Source organism: Cydia strobilella, chromosome Z (assembly GCF_947568885.1).
Source record: "Cydia strobilella chromosome Z, ilCydStro3.1, whole genome shotgun sequence".
Taxonomy (NCBI): domain Eukaryota; kingdom Metazoa; phylum Arthropoda; class Insecta; order Lepidoptera; family Tortricidae; genus Cydia; species Cydia strobilella.
Window position 1 is genome coordinate 50,648,124 of NC_086068.1, and position 23,272 is coordinate 50,671,395.

Below are 23,272 nucleotides of genomic sequence, written 5' to 3' on the forward strand. Positions count from 1 at the left end.
TCTACCGGCGTAGTCGGAAGTAAGTAGGTTTAACCGTTAAATTGGGCTATTTGTGTACGCATCTTGTGCGCAGCGGTGGTTGCACTGTGCGCGCCTCCGCGATACGCTCTTGCGCATCGTGATATAACTGTTACAATCATTATGTGACATATAAATCACATCACCGTGTTCTTCTGCTTGTACGTTAATTGCGATCTGCATACGGCATAGGTAGTTACTGTTTTGATGCCGTTCGTAATTTAACTGCTTCCTCCGTCCCGTTTGTGATTATAATATTTATCTCGTTAGTTCACACAACATTATTTAAAGCGCCGGTTTGTAGCGCGATTAATAACTAAAAGTCAAATTGATTTCAAAATTGCTTCGTTAATGGGAAGTATGTTTTATTGATAGGTAGGTGTTTCGTTATTTTTCATATCTCATGCTCTGAAAGTGGGTCATTGTTGTTGTAAAAAGTGCGCAGAAAGTAATATGTTGCTGCTCTAGTGCAGAAAAGTGGTGTACTCCTCTGCGTCCCCATACCATGAGCAACTGGGTGGAAACAAAATGGAAAATAGTGTCTTTATTTCCCCGCCTGGAACAATTGGTAATTGTTCTAATTTTACTAATCCCGCATTGAATCTTTTTTTATCAAAAATGATGTAAGTTTTGTTAAAATAAAATTTTCTTGATTTCTTTTGTCGATTTGTATTAACTTGATTTCATAAGGCGGGAACCAAAAGGAATACACCAAAAATATTTTTTTAAACCTTACACTTGCGTAAATGAGCAAAGGCAAAATCTTACACACCCACAGTTAAACGTTTGTACGATATTAAATAGGTTTTTTAAGTTATTTAGCTCTATATTCATGAAAATAACATAAAATATAAGATAAATATTAATTATTTTATTCATTAAATTGTTATTTGATATTTAAATTCTTTTTAAAATACTTTTATCAAGTTGGCTGAATCACTAGGATGCCATTGACTATTGGGAGTTTTAGAACGAAAAAGTAAAAAATTTAAAAGTAAGAGGCAATCCTGCTGATTTTGATACTAAGTATAATGAACGAATCATTTTAAAATTACTGCCGTTTGTTAAAATGTGTGTTTTGAATATTGCAAACTAAATATTTCTCGCTAGGGGTTATTTGTCTTCACACATGTAAAGTCTCCGATTGCAAGTCCTAAGGAACCAAATCATGGCCGTAGGTCTATTAAGTACTTTAATTACTGATTTTGCAAAATTGTCTTGTCTTGTTTGGTTTCCTCGCATTCGATATGAAAAGTAGAGTGTTTAACTCGGGTGAAAGGCACCATTTCCGTCTCGGACTATATAACCTAAATAACCTCGTCAGAAATGGGTGCCCTTCAACCCTTGGTTAACAATCTACTATAACGCTTTAACAGAATTGATTGGAGTTTAATTTTAGAAATATTGGGTTCCTTACTCATTTGGTCGACGCCGGTCCAATAATAAGTAGATGGTTTACTTATTTTAAACTTATGTATATGTTTAACGAGCAATGTAGGGTGCGTTGGAGTACTTGGAGTAAGATGGATGGGGTTTTTCATGAGGGGTAAGGCATAAAATCGTCCGTATGCCGAAGCATTACGGGCGACTTTTCATCTTACCCCGCATGAAAAACCCCATCCATCTTACTCCAACGCACCCTATTGTATAAGGATATAATAAAGCATGTAAGTATTTTTGATACAACCACAATGACATATAGTAAGCGCCAATAGTTATATAAGCAATATGATGAACAAACTTTCACATGTTTTATTAAAACCGACCAAGAGCATATCGGACCATGCTCAGTGTAGAGTTCCCATGCAAAACTTCATGCTACCCATCCATATCCATGCTTAAATTAATTAGACTCTATTAGTTAAGACTGACATTGGCACTGGTTTCATGGCACTAGAATATGTCTCGATTTTTGTGGTTATATAAAAAATGCACTTTGTATATTTGTATTAATCATTCCTTTCCTTGATTTTATATATTGCAACTCGTTCTAATTAGGGTGACCATAAGCCATATGTATGTTGGATATTCGGATAAGTCGGAATATATAGTTGGGCCAAGATCTTAAATAAATGTCGCCGTTGGCGTCCACTGTCGAACATTAAAATGGTCACGTTTTTTCATTTGTAGTCTGCCTCTTTTGCACTCATGGTATGTTCATGTTCATATAGATGTTGTGACCCGGGTATGTCCTTAAACTACGTCCAAAAGGACCCGGGTATGTCCTTAAACTACGTCCAAAAGAGAGGTATGGGCACTGTGAATGACATCTCGCTTTGTGTGGTAGGGCACAGGACAGCGGATGTCATTCCTGATCTAGAGCAGAGCCCAACTGGGGAGGTACCTCCACCTTACAGAAAACCGCAGCCAAATAACACTAGACCCTACTAATAGTGTTGTGTTCCTGCCGGTGAGTAAGGTTGCCAGAGCTCGAGGGAGAGGAGTGTTAGGGTCGGCAACGCGCATGTAACTCCTCTGGAGTTGCAGGCGTACATAGGCTATGGAGACTGCTTAACATCAGGCGGGCCGTATGCTTGTTTGCCACCGACGTAGTATAAAAAAATATATATATATAAAATTCGGTTTTACGGTGAACATATAAAAAATAATTTTAGGGAAAGCAAAATTACCATCTCTTTTGCATTTACCTTACTCGTATCTAAGAGCTGATCTAATCAGTTACAAAATATATATTTTACTCATTTTCTCATCTTAGCAACTTCTCCGTTCAATCCTAATTTCTAACTAGGTTAGGATTCGTTTGGCAACTCAGGGGAAATGAGACCTTAAATATTAGGAATTAAACCGGTTCCCTCACGATTTGTTGCAAAAACGACTGGTAAATATCAAATGATATTAGGTACGTACACTGACCGGTGAAACTGCATGGAGAAATAATGAATGATTTCATTGATAAAGACGCCATGCTTGTACAGCTGATGGTACATCAATTCCAAGAATAATTGAGAGTTGCGTGCCTGGTTACCTAACGCTAGGCTAACAACATAATAGGCTTTCAACAGTTTCAACCAGGCTTTTAACTTGACGAATATTGTCTTCGATTACCGCGATAGTTACTCATGAAATAAAACTATGGAAACGGAATTATATGCTATATAATCAGTTTCCCTAGGTTTGTTAAAGTAGGTACGTTAGATTTTAGTATAAAATTACAAAAACCACCACAAGTGGATCGTTAGTGCGCCTTCAAGAAAAATGAGTAAGCCAATTGACCCGGACTATGTGTGTCATTCCGGAAAGCCTCTCGAAAGAATAGCCTCTTGTAATATGACGTGGTTGTATTAGTGCGAATGTGTATCAATACGGTGTGTAAGGTTACGCTGGGAGAATATCTCGGCTAAGGCGTCGGGGCTGGTGTTATAGGCGAGGTAACTGTTGCAGCGGCTTCCGGCACGACGCACAAGCCGTACAAGGCGAGTAAATATAAAGTTTGCGTTAGAAACGCTGTCATAAATTGTATCTTTGAGTAAATTCCTGCAACGAAACAAATCTCTTCTGCATACTTGCTAGAGTCTACCTGATTAGCTTTTTATGTAAAACTGACGCGGATAACAAATTCACAAAGATCAAAAGTCGTTACTTTTACTTCTGATAGTTCTGATTGATTCTAGTAGCGGTTACGTTTTATAGTAACCGCTACCCCGAACCCTACACATCATTTATTTCTTACGTTATTTGATTGAGCAAAGATATGCAGATTTATGCTCCGTTGCATTATCTGAATAAACGTCTAAAATATTATATTGAGTTGTTTTCAATGTGTACTCAATTTAGCCTTGCTATTGAACATATCAGATCGTGCATAACGTTGTAGAATAGTGGAAAGCTATTCAAATCATTAACTATGTATAAAATATTTCATTTCGTTTCTAAATAGATAGTACACACAACAATCGCCTTACTTTCTCGTTTACAAATGATCATTCATTCGGTTTAATAAAAAGACTAGTGAAAGCGATATTGCGATGCAAAAAAGTAAATGAAAATTCGTGTCACTGACTTTCCTATTAGCTTTCGTGCTTGCAACCGCGGTGATCTTGACCCGCATCCGAGTTGCAAATCACCGGAAGTGAGTTTCAGCCGGTGATGGGCGGCCTCATCAGCCTAATGTGCCGTCGCCGCCGGTCCGCGCGCGTGATGCTTACTCCCTCCGGCCCGGCCGGCAAATAAACGATCTTCTTTTTTCTTCAATTGCTTTTACACTTCTACTACATTATCATTACACTTGAAACGACTAATTGTTCTTGACAAAGAAAAATGTTAGATATACTACGTTACGTGACAGTAATTATGTATGTTCATAGTCCCAAACTTAATGGCAAAGAGAAATTTAAATAACTAACATAATACTTGCAAGTACAGTAGAACAGACGCGGCCTTTCGATTTTACTCATTGTACATGATAACAATACCTGCGCATTGTAAGTACACACAACCTAAGGAATTGGGACGGTGAGCTTCAGATCAGAACTATGTCGCAACGTAGTATGAACTTTTTGCCAGACTTTCTACGAAGTACTTATTCTTGTTTTTATTAATTCCTATCGTCTTATTCTTCTGAACGCGGCCGAGTTTACTTTCTAGAGTGTATTAGCACCTTCATCGCAATGTTTGTAATGGATCTTATCAATCAATCGATTTTTTCCATTAATACATTGCCCTTGATACTTATACAGCTAAGCTAATATAAAAAATTTATCCCATAATAATTGTTTCTCATCTGTTATAAAAGTAAAATAAGGAACTTTTTTATATCATGTTGGTGGCTAACATTCATACCGATGAGCCCGACTGGTGCTTACAGGCTATGGACACTTGCAACCAGTACACCGAGTACATCCCTTTTCTTAAGAGACTACACACATAGTCTCTTAAGAAAACCGCGGCATCATAGAGCCCATTCCACAGCTAGAGTGATTGCGGGAGACAACTCTTAAGAAATGTAGCTTTAAACATGCTTTCCTGAAATTACAATGGCATTACGAGTAAGTATTAATTATTTATTTTGCATTCATTGATTAACAAAACGCCGCTAAAAAGCCGTTCCCATGCAAATGCAATTAAAGTAACGCTTTAAAATTATTCATTAATTCATTGATAGTTGATAAATGCCCGTGAACCGAACTTAAGTCACCTAGATCTACACACATATATTATTAATCTCTCTGTGGTACTACGTAAACGAAATTAATAACTAGCTTAAATCTAAAATAGGCCCTTGAGGCATTGTACCAAGGATGCTGGCGGCATTTCGTAACGCTTTTATTTAAAACGCCATGCTTACCTAAACTTAGAACCTATTAGCCTTCGGACAGGTGTTGGCTCTCTATGCATGTTTTACCGTTTGTATACTATCGGGAATGCTCCAAATAACTTTTTGAATTGGTGCCATCGTCTCGCTCTGCACCTCTCGCGAAAGGAGCAAAGGTCATTACTACTTCTTTTCTTAAGCCCGGTTCACATTTTTGGTTCATACATTTAATATGGTTGCGTTCACAAATTCACAAAAAAAAGACTCACTTCCCGGTTTCCGATGAAGCTGAAAATTTGCACACGTGTGAAAGTCGGATGACAATGCAATACTATGGTACCATGGAGCTGATCTGATGATGGAGACAGGAGGTGGCCATAGGAACTCTGTGATAAAGCAACGCAAACTAATTGAGTTTGGGGTTTTTTAGAATTGTCTCGATGAGTATTAGTTGTCTGGAAAGAAAAGTACAGTCAGCAATAAAAGCTTGTACCAAAAGTACTTAATTTTTTTGCCAAAAACTTATTTATTACAAGCACACCACTTCGTACTTCAAGTGGGGCTGAGCGACAGGGCACAACTAAATGGTAGTTGGAACAATATTGCCAGCACTAAAAATATTACACGGAATTACGGAGGACTTTTTAATTTACCCCAATGCACCCAATTATAATATTTACACATTTTTAGATTGATAAATGCATTGCATTGTTCCCAGGCGTTGACTCGGCAGCATGAAGGGCGAAGCGCTGCGGCTGCCGCAGCTGGTGCTGTTGGCCCTGCAGGTTTCCTTCGTGCTTAGTGAGTACCGATTATATTTACAAAATACTTACATTACATTTTGCGTTTGATCTGCAACACTAGCACACATTCCGTAGACACAAGGTTCAGTTATTATTGTCAAAATGTGAGGGAGTAAATAAGTAACAGTATAACTAACGAGAATTGATGTTACTAAAGAAGGTAACATAATCATACAGGGTTGTACATGTTCACCACTTAAAGCCGATTGTTGTTAGTAAAATCACAATCAGTTCCATAAATATTCGATACTGCCTTAAATAGTTCACCATCGTAGGTAGTTTTCATCGTTGTCGTCATCTTTCCCCTATCTAGTCTTACTCTCTCTTTTCCTTTAAAGCGAGGTTTAGACTAGCAAGAACTTGCATGCAATTTAAGTTACATTGCTGACTACTAAGGTAAACTGCATTTAAAATGTTTATCAGATACCGCAATGTAATGAAAATTGCATGCAAGTTCTTGCTAGTCTAAACCTCACTTAATGACATTTGTTTCCTTTTTGCCTAAAATGCAAATCATAAATGATGATTCATACTTACAGCCTTTTTTTATGTAAAACGTAAATGTATTAGATAACAAGATTTCTGTACGTAGAGTTAACCAGAATTCGGTTAGACCAGATTATTAGACCGTTAGAATTTGGTTTACGGAGTGTGAACTTGGGCTTTTAATTGCATACACATATGTACCTACGTCGCGTAGTTAGATACACGTACGTGTTGTACCTATACAGATGAGCAAGTTACGGAATTTTTTCCAAAAAGTTGGAAAAGTTGTTGGAAATTTCAGGAAAATTTAACAGGTATCAAAGGAAACTTTCATTATGGAAATGGAAAATTTCGATTTCTATTTTGTACGTCACTGGCATGAACACTGGCAGATTATGACGCACTTTATGTAATATATTATCATTTCTAAAACTCACTTTCGTACAATAAATTATTTGTATTTGTATTTATAAAATAAGAGATTCGATATTTTCCAAGTGGACATTTCTCATTTTCGGAAACTTTCCGACGGCACATATGTAAGTATGTACAAATAAATCCTTATATTATCGGTTTCTAGGCTAGTAACAATAATCGTTTGTGAACAGGCCGAATCGCGTTCGAGAAACTTACGGACGTAGACTTCACGGGCACGGCGTACTACACGGTGCGCAACCTGTCCCTGTACGAGTGCCAGGGCTGGTGTCGGGAGGAGCCCGACTGTCTCGCCGCTTCCTTCAGGTTAGTACTAGCGCTTACGCTTATATGTAACACTAGCGACCCGCGCCGGCTTCGCAAGGGTTACACAAAACCTTAACAAAGTATACACTTAAATTCGAGAATCACTCTAATTATAGGCGAAAACCGCATTAAAATTCGTTCAGTAGTTTTGAGTTTATCGCGAACATACAGACAGACGCGGCGGGGGACTTTGTTTTATAAGGTGTAGTGATTGTACATGTCTTTTTACAGTTCAAAACGTAGCCAGTACCAGGAGAAGTGATTAGGCGTACTTAGTCAGTGGCAAAAACAACGCCTGCAGACTTTTTTGCTAATTGTATTGTATTGCAAGTTCATGGGATACGATGGAAAACAATCAAAATGGATGTTCCGCATTCGATAAAAGGACAAGCCGTCAGTACGCTACGAGTACCGCGGCCTCGTGTTCTTTTCCTCATGATAGAAATTAAAAAAAAAACACTTTACATGCGTAATCGTATAACCAAAAAAACTATTCAAGTAAATAAAAAAAGGATCAACATTTTTGTATTTATCAGTAAGAGACTACTCTTATCAGCCATAATTTCATAGAAGTTTGACGTTTAAAATAACACTTGCACGTCTGTGCTATAAAAACCGCTGCAGATTTATCTTGGTCTGGCTCTACTACGTTCCGTACACACTACATATACTCGTACCTACCTATTACACAAAAGTGATCTGAAAATTCACCCCGTAAAATTGACTTTAGTCCGTGTTTCATTTACTGCATACAAATGAACACATTTCACTGTGTAATCGTGTCAGATGCACCGTTTAGGTTTCCATTTAGCGCTAAATGTAAATTTACATACCATCATTTCTGGAATTTAATCGAGTGCTACCGTTAAATGCGCTTATTCTGAGCTTGCATACCGTTTGCTACAAAATACTAATATAGTACCTACATACATTATACCTCCCATCGAACGCGACGATCTTCACTATACAGATGATGTATTTCTGTTGCCGCTATAACAAATACTTAAAAATGAGGAACCCTCGGTGGGCGAGTCCGACTAGCACGTTTCCGGTTTTCTTTCGCGTGAATTAATTTAAGGAGCAATAGAAATTAATCTTAATACTGCCGCCGTCGGCTTAAAAGAGAGTAAGCAATTTTAAACGGTTCTTAATTTATCGGCCGTCATTATTATGATGATTGTTACTTTCAATTTGTATTAAAGATTTGACGTTATGATATTCAATTAAATAATTGAACCATCAGCATCAGAACGTCGAACTCTTGATCTGACCCAGTGAGACTAATCTTTAATCGAACAAAACGCATCACATCTGATCAAAGCCATGACTCGTCATTCCTTAACCGCCGATCACGAAAATGTATAAACTGACGTGCCAGTGATTCGGACACGACCCTAACCCAAATGTCTCAGAAAAAAGATCGGACGAACATGAATGTTCACTAGAATAGAATCAGTTATTCAACAATTGTGCATTACAGGTAATGAATACAGGTGTTATAAACAATTTGTTCTGTGTAATATATATATATGTCTTGCGACGTGTACAATGATTTTGGTTATCTAGCGCATGCAATATTATTAGAAATGTCACTTTATTTATAATAATCAATAAGGGGCCATTGTGTAGATGCTGTTTGTATAAAAGCTTGTTTTTGAAACACAACTTCCTGGGGGAAGAATTTTTAGCGCATTTGTAGCTGGGCGAGGATGAGTATTTACATGCACAGTGACACATACACATGCTTCGTAAATATACATAGAATGAAGTGGTAACAGGCCTAATTTCTTAAACAAGGTTCTACGGCTTGTCATTTCGTTAACTTTAAGCATAGCTCGCACAATTTTCTTTTGGGCTTTAAATAAAGGCATGATATCACAATCAGCAGCATTGCCCCAGTGTATAATTCCGTATCTGAAATTGGAGGATACGTAAGCGTGATAAGCAGTGAGAGCTGACTGCTGCGAAACCGTTTCTGTCAGTCTTCTTATGACATAGACATACTCGTACTGGTTTATTTTTTTACACAAATTACTTATGTGCCCTCTCCATCCTACATTCATTCCCTCTCCATCTATTTGAATGCCAAGAAATTTAAATTTATTTACGTGTTCTATGTTTTGTTCTATATATTTGACCACAACAGCATCCGAGGACCCTGACTTTTGGAGGTGAAATTGCATGCATTTTGTTTTTTCTAAATTTACTACTAAGTAGATTGTTTTCACCAATCCAGTCTATAACAGTTTTGAGCGAATTATTAATAGTATTTACATAGTCCTTATTTTTGTCACCTTTTATTATCATTGTCGTTGACTAATTCCCTGAGCTTCGGTAACAGTGAGCTTAGATCTAAAACCAAGCAATCCTAGATAAAATAATCGCATTTGACGATGAAGTAGTATAACAGCTCTTACTTCTCTCAAGGTTACTTGGTTGCGTTTCTGATAAATGAACGGAGAAATCATAATCAAGAACGAAAATAACGTTTGAGCCACAGATGTTATGCGCTGTGTAGATACAAAATTACAAATGATTTCGTTACTTCCGACTGGCAATCCAACTCTCAGTTTAGTCTGATGATAGATTCCATTGGGGATTGAGGGAACTAAGCATTAACAATTGAAAAGTGCCATTTGATAAAGTGAAACTGCTGATGAAGACCAGAACGGAACTCTTTAACTATGCATAGTTCGCTTTAGCGATTTGTCCTCTTCGTTAAGTTTACTAAGCCAGTAAGATTGGTAAAGAACATTTTTATGAAGGTTTAGTCTAATGATGGATTCCATGAGGGATTGAGGGAACTCCTGAAATATTATAAGCATACATATATTATAGCGATTTTTGTATTTTCATCAATAAACTAAGCATTAACAATTAAATAGTGCCATTTGACAAAGTGGACATGAAAAAATTTGAACTAAAAAGGAAAATAAAAACAAAAAAAAAATAGAAAAACCGACTTCAAAAAGGATAAAATAAAATAATATTATTCCTTACGTTTGAAGTCGGTGCCAAGCCAATAAGTGATATGCGTATGTATGCGTAATATTTGAGGAGTTTCAGTACTTATTATATACTGGTCCTTTCCTTCTTATCAAACTACACCAGGGTTGGCATTCGATTTGATGGTGTTGATGCTTTGAAAATTTGGCTTGGCACCGATTTCAAACGTATCAGTTGCTAGCGCATAGAATAATATTATTTTATTTTATCCTTTTTGAAGTTGGTTTTTCTGGTTTTTTTAAAGTTTTTTTAATTATGTTAAGTGGTAGGTATCTAGAAATGCGTATAAACATATGAGTCAATTAGATGCGGTCATTGGTTGGTCACAGCTAAGGTTGGAGCTCGGAATGTGTGTCACTCTGCCGCTGCCGCACGTCCTCCGCGGTTCAGGCATTCCAATGACACGCTCTTGGCTAATAACAATGTGCCTCGAGAACCGTTGGCAACAAACCGTGTAAAAGCGGAAACCAACCTCGCCGCGCTCCAAATTGGATAACAGTAAAAGTGATCGCATACGTTTTCAATAGATTATTGCAGCTCTCTTCAGTTTCCATTACTTACTATAAAACGTATTATTGTCCAATGTAATGATAACCGCATAACTAACTTATTCGTAGACGTAGATTTTTCTAGCACAAACAAGGCAAGGCTAGTGACGTCCTTCCGATATTTAGTTTATCGACATATTACTTTATCGATATCTTATCAATATCATAATAATGTCATATACAAATGTGGCATGTTTAGAAATAAATGAACAAGAATAACGAACCTACCAACGAACTTAAAAAAAAACCATGACACACATATACCGAGATTGTCTTGTAAATGCACATCGCACAATAAAACTATCACACAGGTTTTTCTTATGATTCTCGAAGTAAACTATCATATTTTCGGGTGTCAAACTTCTTTGTATCTTTGACAAAAAAATCACTTTAAGTGACTACAAGATTTTTCAACTTCCACTGATGTAATGGGTGCATAGCGGAAATATGGAAAATGATTAACGTTGAAGGGGTAATTATCGATAACAGAATTGTCGATGTTTTTATTTTGTCAAGCACTAATAGCATGACGTTCGTGATAGGAAAATTATTGAATTTTAACATGTAGGTAATTATTTACGGACGGAGGGAGCTGCTGAAGCGCTTGCTTGATATGACAATGTTCTTGGTAACTCTTTGAATATATTTTTTCAATTTATTGGTAATAAGTTTACTGAATAATATATTTTTTTTACTAGCCTATTATGGTGTCCCACTGCTAGGCAAAGGCCTCTCCCCTTGTCTTCCACGACTCCCGATATAGTGCCTCCTCCGGCCAGTTGTTGAGAAAGGTGTCTAGGTCGTCCCGCCATCTCCGTCTGGGCCTGCCGGGTCCGCGCCCCTCTTCTGGCATCCATTTCAATATTTAATTTACATTAATCATTATTTTTTTACAAAAATTTAACTAGTCTGTTACACATTAAACAATATGTATATGCAGTAACTAGCGGTGAACACGAGTCTCCTTTTTTTTGAAATCGGTAAAAAAATAAATTGCATTAGTGTTAACTGAAGCGAACCGTGTAACAGTGTAACAGCGCTCGTTAGATTCCTCGAAATCCATTTAAACCAGATCGATTGAAAATCAATTCGGTATCCTATTAACAGTGTGAAATTTCTCGAGCTAATATATTTATCATTGTTACTAGCTACCTACCCAAAGAAATGCCCTAAAGAAACACGATGACAATAAAATTGGGTCACCATTACCATTCATAGGTCGTAAAAGCAACCGTTGTACACTTGTATCTACTTACGTGAAATTTACAGTTTCTTAACAGTATGATGCTTATAAATCTTGTTATCTTAAGTATGGACACGAAATAATCTGGTCGAGCATAATATGGTAAATCTTTTAAATGAATGAGGATTTTCAAGCAGCACTTTGATTTGTGGATATCAAACTACATAATAAAAATACAATCTAATATAACGTTAAGTTGTTTGTGAGTTTTAGAAATATATATTCCACCATACATGTTTTTTTTTACCATATCATGCATGACCGGATTTTTTCGTGTCCATAGTTTGTATGATAAATACAAGCTCTGAAGTATCAAAAAGTACAGGTATAACCTTTCCAGATCTCGGTGGGCCTGTAGCGATAAATGTATTTATTGTTCCTGCTGCGTTTGTATGCCTGAGACAACATTTGTATTAGGATCATGACCTCGTATCTCGACTGATAATCTGATGCTGTCAGGAAACAGATTATATCTTTTCTTTATGACCGCTGTTCGTAACTGTTGCAAATGTTTCGTAGTATCTAAAGATAGCATTAGCCTTCACTGAAGAATCCTACTAATTTATAGTTTTTTGACGTCTATGGAATTTTGATTATTAACGTCCAGGCTGATTTTTGAACAAAAATTGGCCCCCATTTCAAAAATATCAATTAACTCCATGCATGATATTTTTTTAAATTTTTGTAATCATAATTTATATCGTTTGAACACCGAAAAAAATAAAAATACTTTTGTAAACGTCCACATTATATTGTTAAAAAATATTTTAAATGTTGAAAAATTTTGAGCAGTTGTTGAAACGCTTATAATTTTTGGCGCGAATTTGACTGAGCGTGATGACGTCACACGGTGAACGGTCCAACTGACGTTTGCTACTAATGGCACTTATCGTAACGTCACGTGACGTTTCGTGCGTTTCTCTCACTTGCTTTTCGCGGGCAAATTTTTGTTCTTTTTATTTATTATTTAAAGCAATTTAATGATAATTCAATAACAGAAATGCATTTGTAACATGATATAACGGTAAAAAACATCCGAATAAAAATATTTCGTTCAAATATAAACTTCATGCATGAGGCTAATTCGCCGTTTTCCACAGATTTTCGAGTGACGAAATTTTCGGGCCAAGCTCTCTTTTTGCGCTAAGTGTTTTTTAGAATATTAAAACCAAAACGTCATTGATTTTGTCGACAAATGACTGACTAATGACTAAGTAATGACTTCACTAATCCAGCATTACTGTGAAAGGTGTTACTTCTTGTTTACGGCGTACGTGTAAAGGGACAACTTAGTAAGTAAGGCTGTACAGTATCCGTCGTCCGTCGCGACTTGCTCGGGACGATTTCACCATAATCATAAAAGATAGGTACAATGTAATGAGATCAGTATTAAAGTTAATGAATAATAAGTTTATATTTTTACAAGCTTCCTGTCTATGACTTTTTGCTCATCTATATATTTTTCATCCTACCTGTACTGGTGATGTGAACATTGGCTTTATGCGTTACAAATCTTTAAAGTTAATGGTGTAGCTAAACACTGAAATGTTATAAAATAAGGGATGTGTTACTAAGTACAGTGTTCGAATAATTCGAGAATAATTAGAGAACGGAAAAATTGAATATGTTAAAGAGTACATATACCTCGGACAAATAGTGTCGTTTGAAGATGTCACAGAAAAAGAAATACAAAGAAGAATATCTACATCATGGAAAAAGTATTGGGGACATAAAGAAATTACAAAAAAACGGCTCTATTATAAAGAAAAAGGTATTCGACATGGCAATACTACCGTGCTTAACATACGGTTGTCAAACATGGTCTTTGAAAAAGGCAGACGAAGAAAAGATTAATGTTTGCCAAAGAAAAATGGAAAGGAGCATGCTCGGACTAAAACTATCAGACAGAGTAAGAAATGACAAAATAAGGAAAGTTACCAAAGTAGAGGATGCAAAGATAAAAGCTCGGCGGCTTAAGTGGCAATGGGCTGGCCACATATGTAGGATGGAAGATAATAGGTGGACCAAACGGCTGACAGAATGGTTTCCGTATGAAGGAAATAGAAATCCTGGACATCCGAGGAAAAGATGGAGGGATACATTTCAACAAATAGTTGGCGACAACTGGATGCAAAAGGCCCGCGACAGAGAAATGTGGAAACGCATACAGAGGCGACTACTATTACTAATATGTAATTGTTGAAGAACAATCATATAATATAAGTAATTAATTGTTTAAGTATAGTTAATGTAAGTAAGGTAAGGTAATATAAGTAATTAATTGTTTATTAAGTAACTACATAATTAAATTGTAAGTTAAGCTATTGTAAGGTAGTAATAGTTGAAATAAAGGCTATTTTTATTTTTATTTATTTCTTTTTATTTACTAAGTACTACAAGTAACTGACCTTTAGAGGATTTCGATCTAGCAACTCACTTCGCTTACTTACGGTTTTGCATTCCTATTGTTTTGTTTTTAATTATTAACACTATCATAGTTAACTTCTCTTGTAACTAACAATGTAATAAAATCTCACCAACTTCTTATAGCCGTATCGATTTCAAACTTTACAAGTATATACCTATACTACGGATGACAATATAATAATTTGGTACCTTCCATTGTGCTGATCTGATGATGGATCCAGAACATGGATAAGTGGAAGAGGCGAACTCTTCGGTTGCTACAATTAAACCCCTCGAGATTGGACTCATATGATGAAAACGAATATTTTAGCAGAAACTTATTAAAACGGAGTAAAGAGCCGCTACGCGAATATTTTGGATAACAAGGCAAGGTGGTTTATATAATCAGAACTGTGGTGGTTTAAAATCTAACATATCTGATCTGCGTCTAAATATACTACAGTGTGATTATGATATTATAATTTTAACAGAAATATGGTTGCGGCCAGGTATACACAGCGCGGAAATATTTTGTAATACTAATTTCAATGTATTTCGGCGCGATAGGGACTTGATCGGAACGGCGGAGATCGGTTCTTATAGCGGTAAAATCATCCCTACGAGCATCACGTGTCCCAAATTGGGAGTCCAAAAATATTGAAGATATTTTTATTACCTTAGTCAACGATTTAAATTAATAATTAACTGCGTCTATATTATCCCTAAAACATCCTACTGCATCTATAAGGATTACTATGACAAAATTACAAAAATAAACGATAGCAGTAGTTTTGATATTTGTATTGTGGGTGATTTTAACACACCTACTATTCTTTGGGTGGAGGACTTGTGTCAGATAGGATCTAGTGGTATATTGGGCCTTAAACAGTTTAACAGGTTCCGCAATATGAATGATAGGATTTTAGATTTACTATTTTGTAGCCAGGAAGGCGTTATTTCTGAGCCCGATATTGAACTCTCTCATACCGATAGGCATCACCCGCCTATAGTATTTACCATGAACATAATTGTCCACGACCCCTTTCCGTTAACTGTGTCCGAAAATATAACTACGAAAAAGCAGATTACTCCGTTATATCACATGAATTTAATAAGGTAAACTGGGAAGCTGAATTATGTAACCTACAACTGGACCAGGCGGTAGGGCGATTCTACAATTTGTTGTTTGATGTTATTGATAAATTAATTCCACTTAAGCACTCAAAAAATTCTAAATATCCAAAATGGTTCTCCCCGGCACTTATTAGCACTTTAAATAGGAAAATCAAAGTATGGTGCAAACGGAAGATCTATCAATCGCTTGCTGATTATCGAGAATACTCACTTCTTCGCACTCGCTGCAAAAATATAATAATATCATGGCATTTTGGTCCTATGTGAGAAAAAGCTTGCCTAGCTACCTTGAAACTATGTTCTATGAGAGTGAATCTGCATCTACACCTAAACAAATTGTAGATCTATTCTCCAAGTTCTTTTTCTCCGTATTTGAGCCAAAGGGTGACATATACCATGACGTTCTGACAAACCTACCACAGCGTTAGGGAGCACCTATCAAAAGTCGATACAAATAAGGGAATCGGGCCTGACAAAATTAGCCCTATATTTGTTAAGAACTGCTAAGGCGCTTACTAATCCACTATATATTTTATTTAATAAATGCCTAAGTTTAGGTGTCTTTCCCGAGGAGTGGAAAACTTCTCATGTTACACCAATTCACAAAAATGGGTCACGCGCTGATATTACTAATTATCGACCTACATATATCAGTGCAATCTTGCATCCCTAAAGTATTTGAATTTTGAGAGTTTAATACATGACCTTTTGTATCCCTCGCTTGTTAATGCTATAATACCAGGCCAAACCATGCTGGGTTTTATGAAAGGTAAATCTACAATCACTAATCTTACACTTTACACAAACTACCTATTAGAATCTATGGATAAAAGAGTACAGGTTGACGTGATATTCACTGATTTCAGAAAAGCTTTTGACAAGGTGGATATACTACTTCTGGAAAAGCTGGCTTACGATGGCATTCGGGGAAACCTCCTACGTTGGTTTTTGTCGTACCTTTCTAACAGAACCCAAATCATTACCCTGAATGGCTTTAGGTCTGACCTCACAACTGTGACATCTGGGGTAATACAGGGATTACAGGGTTCTATTCTGGGTCCCTGGTTGTACATTATTTTTATTAATGACATTAAGTACTGTTTTAAGAACTGTAATATTCTAATGTTTGCAGACGACTTAAAAATATTTAAATCAGTAAAATCTCGTGATGACATTAATTTAATTCAGGATGATATCAACAACTTTACCTCGTACTGCCATAATAATAAACTTCAATTAGCGGGTGATAAATGTTTGCACATGTGTTTTACTAAAAATAAAAAAAGGGTAATTGATTCTGAATTTAGGATTGGCAATACGACCATTACAAAAGTATCATCTGTACGGGACTTAGATATAATTTTTGACAATAACTTGATTCTAACAGTCACATTGAACGAATTATCTCTAAAGCATATCAAATGTTAGGATTTGTTTTGAGAACAGCAAAAGTTTTTTAAAAATCATCCACGTACATTCTATATAATAGAATTAAAGCTTTTGTTAGACCGGATTTGGAATATGCATCAATTGTGTGGAACCCATTTTATTCCAAGTATTCGAATGCAATTGAAATGGTCCAAAAAAAGTTTTTGCGGGCTACACATAGACGCCTAACCGGCAAACGTAATGTGTCCTACTGCAATTTATTGAAATATTATAAGCTATCCTCTCTTGACTCAAGACGCATGTGTTCTGATATGATGGTTCTTCACAACATCTGCCGTAACAGGTACGACTGCTCGGAGCTGCTTGACAAAATTCGCTTTAGGGTCCCCTCACGCAGTACCGCCCGCTCTAACGCCTTGTTCGCCGTCCCGACTTGCTCAACTAACGCTGGGATCCGCGCACCTCTGCGCCGCCTTTGCAATACATATAATAAACTATTCACGGCCGTAGACATTTTCAACTCAAACAGAGCACGTTTCCAAAAGCAAGTCCTTGAAATTCTAGCTGAGACAACTTAACTTCCTTGTGTAGCTTGTTTCTCTAGTGTGCGTTAAGTTTAGTTAAGTTTACAGCATTAAGTACCTTACCTATATTATGTATAGTTCTTAGTGAGAGCGTTTTAGGAGGGAGGTGCACATGTTTTGAACTGTATCTTATCATTTGCTATTATTGTAAGTACTTACTTCTGTTGTTTCTCCAATAAAGAAAATAAAAAAATGTATTGGCAGCATAGTTAATAGATAAGGATGACAAATGTTTACAAAGCGGGAGGCCCTTAACAATAAATCGAGTGTATGTAATAAACGAATCGGCAGCCACAGCGGGGCCGCCCGCGCCGGGGCGTTATCGACTGCGGATCAATATTCAACTCACCGTCCACTGCACTTTACGAGTATTATAATTCCGTCCATTTACTGTAGCGGTAATCCAGAGCTGCTAAGCGAGATTCACAGGAAGCCTGCAGTCTCCACACGGTACCAAGCAAGTAATTATTTAGAAGGAGGCATTTTACAGGAGGTATTTCAAAATGTAGTATTTTCTACCCAGTTTTTTGAGTTGAGCTTGCCAAAAATCAATAAGCAGACAGATTGCAAAGCCTTTGAATGGGAAATGAAAAATGAAAATGAAAATGAAAAATAATTTATTTGTGTATCAAAAATGCAGCTTATTACATAGGAGAATTACATTTTTAGGAGTATTCTATTGTTAGACAGCCTAGGAATAGTGTCCTGAGCCCTAAACTAGGTAAACCTGTCTTATAGGGATCAGGGAATAAACCAGCGCCAGTTCTAGCAATGCAGCAAAGGTTGGTTGTGTACACAAGTTAAAAACAGATACAGATGGTCAGATCGCTGTTACGTATAAATTTTTTAAAGTTTTAAGTGTGTTTTGTGTGTGTGTGTGTGTGTGTGTGTGTGTGTGTGTGTGTGTGTGTGTGTGTGTGTGTGTGTGTGTGTGTGTGTGTGTGTGTGTGTGTGTGTGTGTGTGTGCGCGTGCGTGCGTGCGTGCTTGTACGATGAACTATACCATGATATATTATTACACATAAACTGCTGGTTTTTGGACAACAGAAGCCCTTAGGGCCCTTACTTATGAGTGGGTTCGGTTTCAAGAATTTAAATACCCCAAGGATGCTTGGAATAAGTATCTGTGTCGCTTTTTATCAATAGGAACAAGAACAAGAACAAAAACAAATATATTTAGACTACTCAGTAAACTGGCGCTTAACAAAAATATATGACATTTAAGATTATCATGATAGTCTTGTAGTGTAGGTATCTTACTACCTACATTTCCAAATAGCCTAAACATGACATAGATTGGAACGACGATAGCTTTTATAGCCGGTCAAACAACTTTGTCAGTAGAAAAAGTCGCGTTATTCAAATTTTCTATGCGCCGCACCGATAATCCTCGCGCCTACATTTTTTAAATTTGCCGCTCATTTCTACTGAAATTCCGTTGATCATTATCATGCTCGACTTGTTGCTGAGAGTACTAAATATTCTAATAGGTTTTGGGAATTCGCTTAGTTACAGATATCATACTTAATCAGATATGGAGTTTTATGATGAAAAAATGGGCACCCGCCACCGTCATTTACTCGTACCGTTAAAGTGCATGCTCCACTAAAAGTAAAAGTATAAAATAAGCGAGCCACCAGGAACCCAAGTACGTCCATAGAATACATCCAAACCAAATATAATAATAAAAAGATAGGCATAGGTACTTACGTATTTCATTATTGAGGAGTAAATTACATTCAACACAGAAATAACATTTAAGAGCAATACAATTAGAATGAGATAGCTTTATTGGAATAAAGTCATCACGAGCAAGGCAATCGGAATTGGACGCGTCATCCATCATTAACTAACCATATATCAAACCTGGGCGCCAACCATTCTTACGAGTATGGTATTAATGCAAGACAGTTGGGTGCTTATTGCGTCTTCCCTGTTATTATTATTTTACCTGCAGCAAAACATGACATATAAGATTTATTACTGTTGTTGTGAAATCAAAGAAACTAAACGTTTCTAGTGTTTCTAGATAATTAGTTGATGCATAACGTACGTACAATGGGTTCCCTTTGTTTGACATAATTATTGAAAGTCATAATGTAATGATTGTCATATTATCATTAGTCATAATTCTGAAACCGTTAACTTTTCAGGATTTTCCTCGGGTTATGCATTGATATGAATCATTCCCACCTGTTCCCGCCTCATGTATGGCAGCGGTCGCGTGGGGCTGGGATAAATGGGATTACACCATAATTATTTACGTTTAGAACATTTTTTTCGGGAAAGCCAAGGTTGCCGGTTCAAGTTCCGCTAGAACCGTATAGTTTTTCAAGGAATATTTTCGCTTTGTTTAAATTAGCTATTAACTTTTATAACTAGTTTCGAAGTAGAAAGGCTATGACACACTGCCAAAATAACGAAGTGGACAGACCGATAACATGAAACTACCTATAAGGGTTGTTGTGCTTCGAATGTGGTAGGACATGTAGATAACTACGAGTAGATAGCACTATACCGTATACGACTCCGTAGTCACCGTACATTGTTTTGTCAAACGTTCACGTTTTACAATTCAGTTACTAAAATACAAGTAGCATCGCACAGCTCAAAGATGGCATTGTGACGGGGGCACGTGTTTTAGGGTTCCGTACCCAAAGGGTAAAAACGGGACCCTATTACTAAGACTGCACTGTCCGTCTGACTGTCACCAGGCTGCATCTCATGAACCGTGATAGCTAGACAGTCGAATTTTTCACAGATGATATGAATACTAAAAAGTACGGAACCCTCAGTGGGCGAGTCCGACTCGTACTTGCCCGGTTTTTATTTGTCTTTGCACATCTTAAATAAACACTGAATTTAGTTTGCTTTAGTTTTCTCGTGGTTTCAGAGGGTTGAACATGGGTTAAAAAAGGGTTGAAAGCGCGGTCAAGCGGTAGAGCAAATTAAACTTACCTACTTGCCCCTGTAGGTACTTAGGTATATACGGTGCTATGCTACTCAAATGTTTCATCGCTCTGATTCTGATCAGGTCCTGTGAAGCTATGTAAATTAAATACAAATTATCGAGACAAACGGTAAACCGCTCCGTTATCCGACAGCAACTGTGTAACGCGCTGCGTACCATTTTAATGTCGTTTAATTCCTAAGAAACATGCAGTCGCTACGCCGTCGCGTCGCCGACTACGTCGCGTCGGTTGTCGCCAGTATTGCTAGTTATATATTATCCTTGATGGCAGACTGTCCGAAGAGAACACCGCAAGCTTAGCTTCAGCCTTAGAGCAAAGTAACCTAGAGGGGGATTACTAGTTTAGTATGTACAAGTATTAGGGAGTCGGTACAGGGCAAAGAGTTAACAGTACAAAATGTTGAAGTAGATCACTTGGATACCTTAAATATAATTCGCACAAGAAACAGATAAACAGGGATTAGTTGGTTATTATTTTATACGAATTAATACTTAATTTCTCACCCAACGCACCATTTGGACTAACGTCGTTAAGGGGCTCCCTAACGCCAATGACCTTCGATCTGAATCCCTTAGTTTTAGCTCTAAAGTTTTTAGGGTTCCGTAGCCAAATGGTAAAAAACGGAACCCTTATGGATTCGTCATGTCTGTCTGTCCATCCGTATGTCACAGCCACTTTTTTCTGAAACTATAAGCACTGTACTGTTGAAACTTGGTAAGTAGAGGTATTCTGTGAACCGCATTAAGATTTTCACACAAAAATAGAAAAATAAAACAATAAATTTTGGGGGTTCCCCATACTTAAGAACCAAAAACTCAAAAAAAAAAAATTCGTCAAACCCATACGTGTGGGGTATCTATGGATAGGTCTTCAAAAATGATATTGAGGTTTCTAATATAATTTTTTTTCTAATCTGAATAGTTTGCGCGAGAGACACTTTCAAAGTGGTAAAATGTGTCCCCCCCCCCTGTAACTTCTAAACTAAGAGAATGATAAAACTAAAAAAATATATGATGTAAAGTCAGCTGCAGAGAAAAGGTACCCCCCCCTGCATAGAAGTTTGTATGCAAAGGTGCTAAGCGAATAGTATTGCTGACTGCAATGTACGTGTTTGAACGAGATCTAGTAAGTAGTTTCTTTTTAATACGTCATAAATCGTAAACCGCAATTTACTTTTCATTCAATCAACTCAAATATAAAAAAAAAACATTTAATTTCATACATAAACCTTATGCATAAACCGTGAACCATTATTTTCTACTAATAAATCTGTAATAGGTGCCTTAGTAAATAATAATTATAATTCGCGCGGGGCGTGGCTTAATCGGTAGCGGGTGCGGAGCGCGCGGGGGCAGGTTCCCGACTGCGCTTACCCGAGCGGGCAGACAGCAGACACGTAAGGGGAAGGGAAGACGTCGTTGAAACTCGTGCGCGCGGAGCTAATTTTTCGATACATATGCGAATGCTAAATATTGTACGTTTACGATTTGATACTGTTTTCGTTGGATAAAATAAATTTCAATTATTTACATGGAAATTATTATTTTAAACTCATTTACTGCCTAGAAATAGGTAAATACTTACTATAAAACGTCAACCTAATAAATAATTTGAGATTTTCTGTTCATTTCCTCACATCTAAATACATAATATACCTACCTACTTCGATAATACCTACTCATATTAGAATAAAACTTAAGTGTTATTTTAAGTATGCATTCCTTGGATGATGATACTTTCTCCTATGTATTAAACCCAAATAACGTTCTGGAAGATGACGTCGTGCGAGCATGTCCGTCTGTCTGTCTGTCACCAGGCTGTATCTCATGAACCGTGATAGTTAGATAGTTGAAATTTTCACAGATGATGTATTTATAGTTAATAATGTAAAATCACAGCAATCTAGTTACAAAAAAAGTGGTTTTTTAGACAATGTTTAAAAAAATCATAAAAAATAAGTATTCATTTCTTTCAAGATTCGGTAGACAAGAATGGAGATAAAAGATTGAAGATCTGTTAGCCGTTTGTCTTACTATTTGTAGTGCAAAAGTAGAAGATACTATTCAAAAAATTTCAAGTAGCCCCTTAGAAAATATTATTCAGGCAACAGTGTTGATGACCCTAACTTTGATATACTCGTAACTTGCATAAAAAGTAAGTGTCCGTATGCAGAGCTATTGATTTGTGAAGTTGCGGTTATGCGATCGCGTTTCTCTCCACTGTGAGGTCTGTGAGTCCAGTAGCAGGCACTTCCCGGGGCAACGCTCGGCGGTCTATTCCCGGCATTCGTCAGCCTGCGCCACGTGTCCTAGCTATATTCCGCGGCACGCTATCTCATGTACACTCATCCTTCGTAAGTAAGAGTATCCTCGTATGAAAAGCAATCATCACATGATCACATCCTCTAGCTGTTTGAGAGGGTTTTTTTGAGTTAATTTGTACGGATCTTCAGATACGTTTGGTGTCCAAGAAAATATCTGTACCTGTATAATAATTCAGATTAAAGGTGCATAATATACGCTATAGAAAAAATGCTTACATCAATAATAAACCTCTATTATTAATACACCGAAATATTTATATGTCTATATACCTATGTATGTAAAATACTTGCTATCATGTATGCAAATCCTAAAACGGCAAAAAATAAAGTGTAACGAGGTGAAATTG

General features: G+C 36.9%; 1 protein-coding gene and 1 long non-coding RNA gene across 2 annotated transcripts in view; one reads left to right on the forward strand and one right to left on the reverse strand.

The window, feature by feature from the left end:
* The window catches only part of LOC134753946 (uncharacterized), a 96,809-nt gene that overhangs the window by 43,814 nt on the left and 29,723 nt on the right, over positions 1-23,272 (forward strand). Inside the window, exons 3-4 of the mRNA XM_063689973.1 lie at positions 6,009-6,091; positions 7,188-7,320. Of these exons, the coding sequence (XP_063546043.1) occupies positions 6,025-6,091; positions 7,188-7,320 (200 nt within the window). The 5' untranslated portion in view covers positions 6,009-6,024. The remainder of the gene's footprint in view (positions 1-6,008; positions 6,092-7,187; positions 7,321-23,272) is intronic.
* The window catches only part of LOC134753986 (uncharacterized), a 174,932-nt gene continuing 173,091 nt past the window's right edge, over positions 21,432-23,272 (reverse strand). The window contains exon 2 of the long non-coding RNA XR_010128856.1: positions 21,432-21,515. This is a non-coding gene — a long non-coding RNA (uncharacterized LOC134753986). The remainder of the gene's footprint in view (positions 21,516-23,272) is intronic.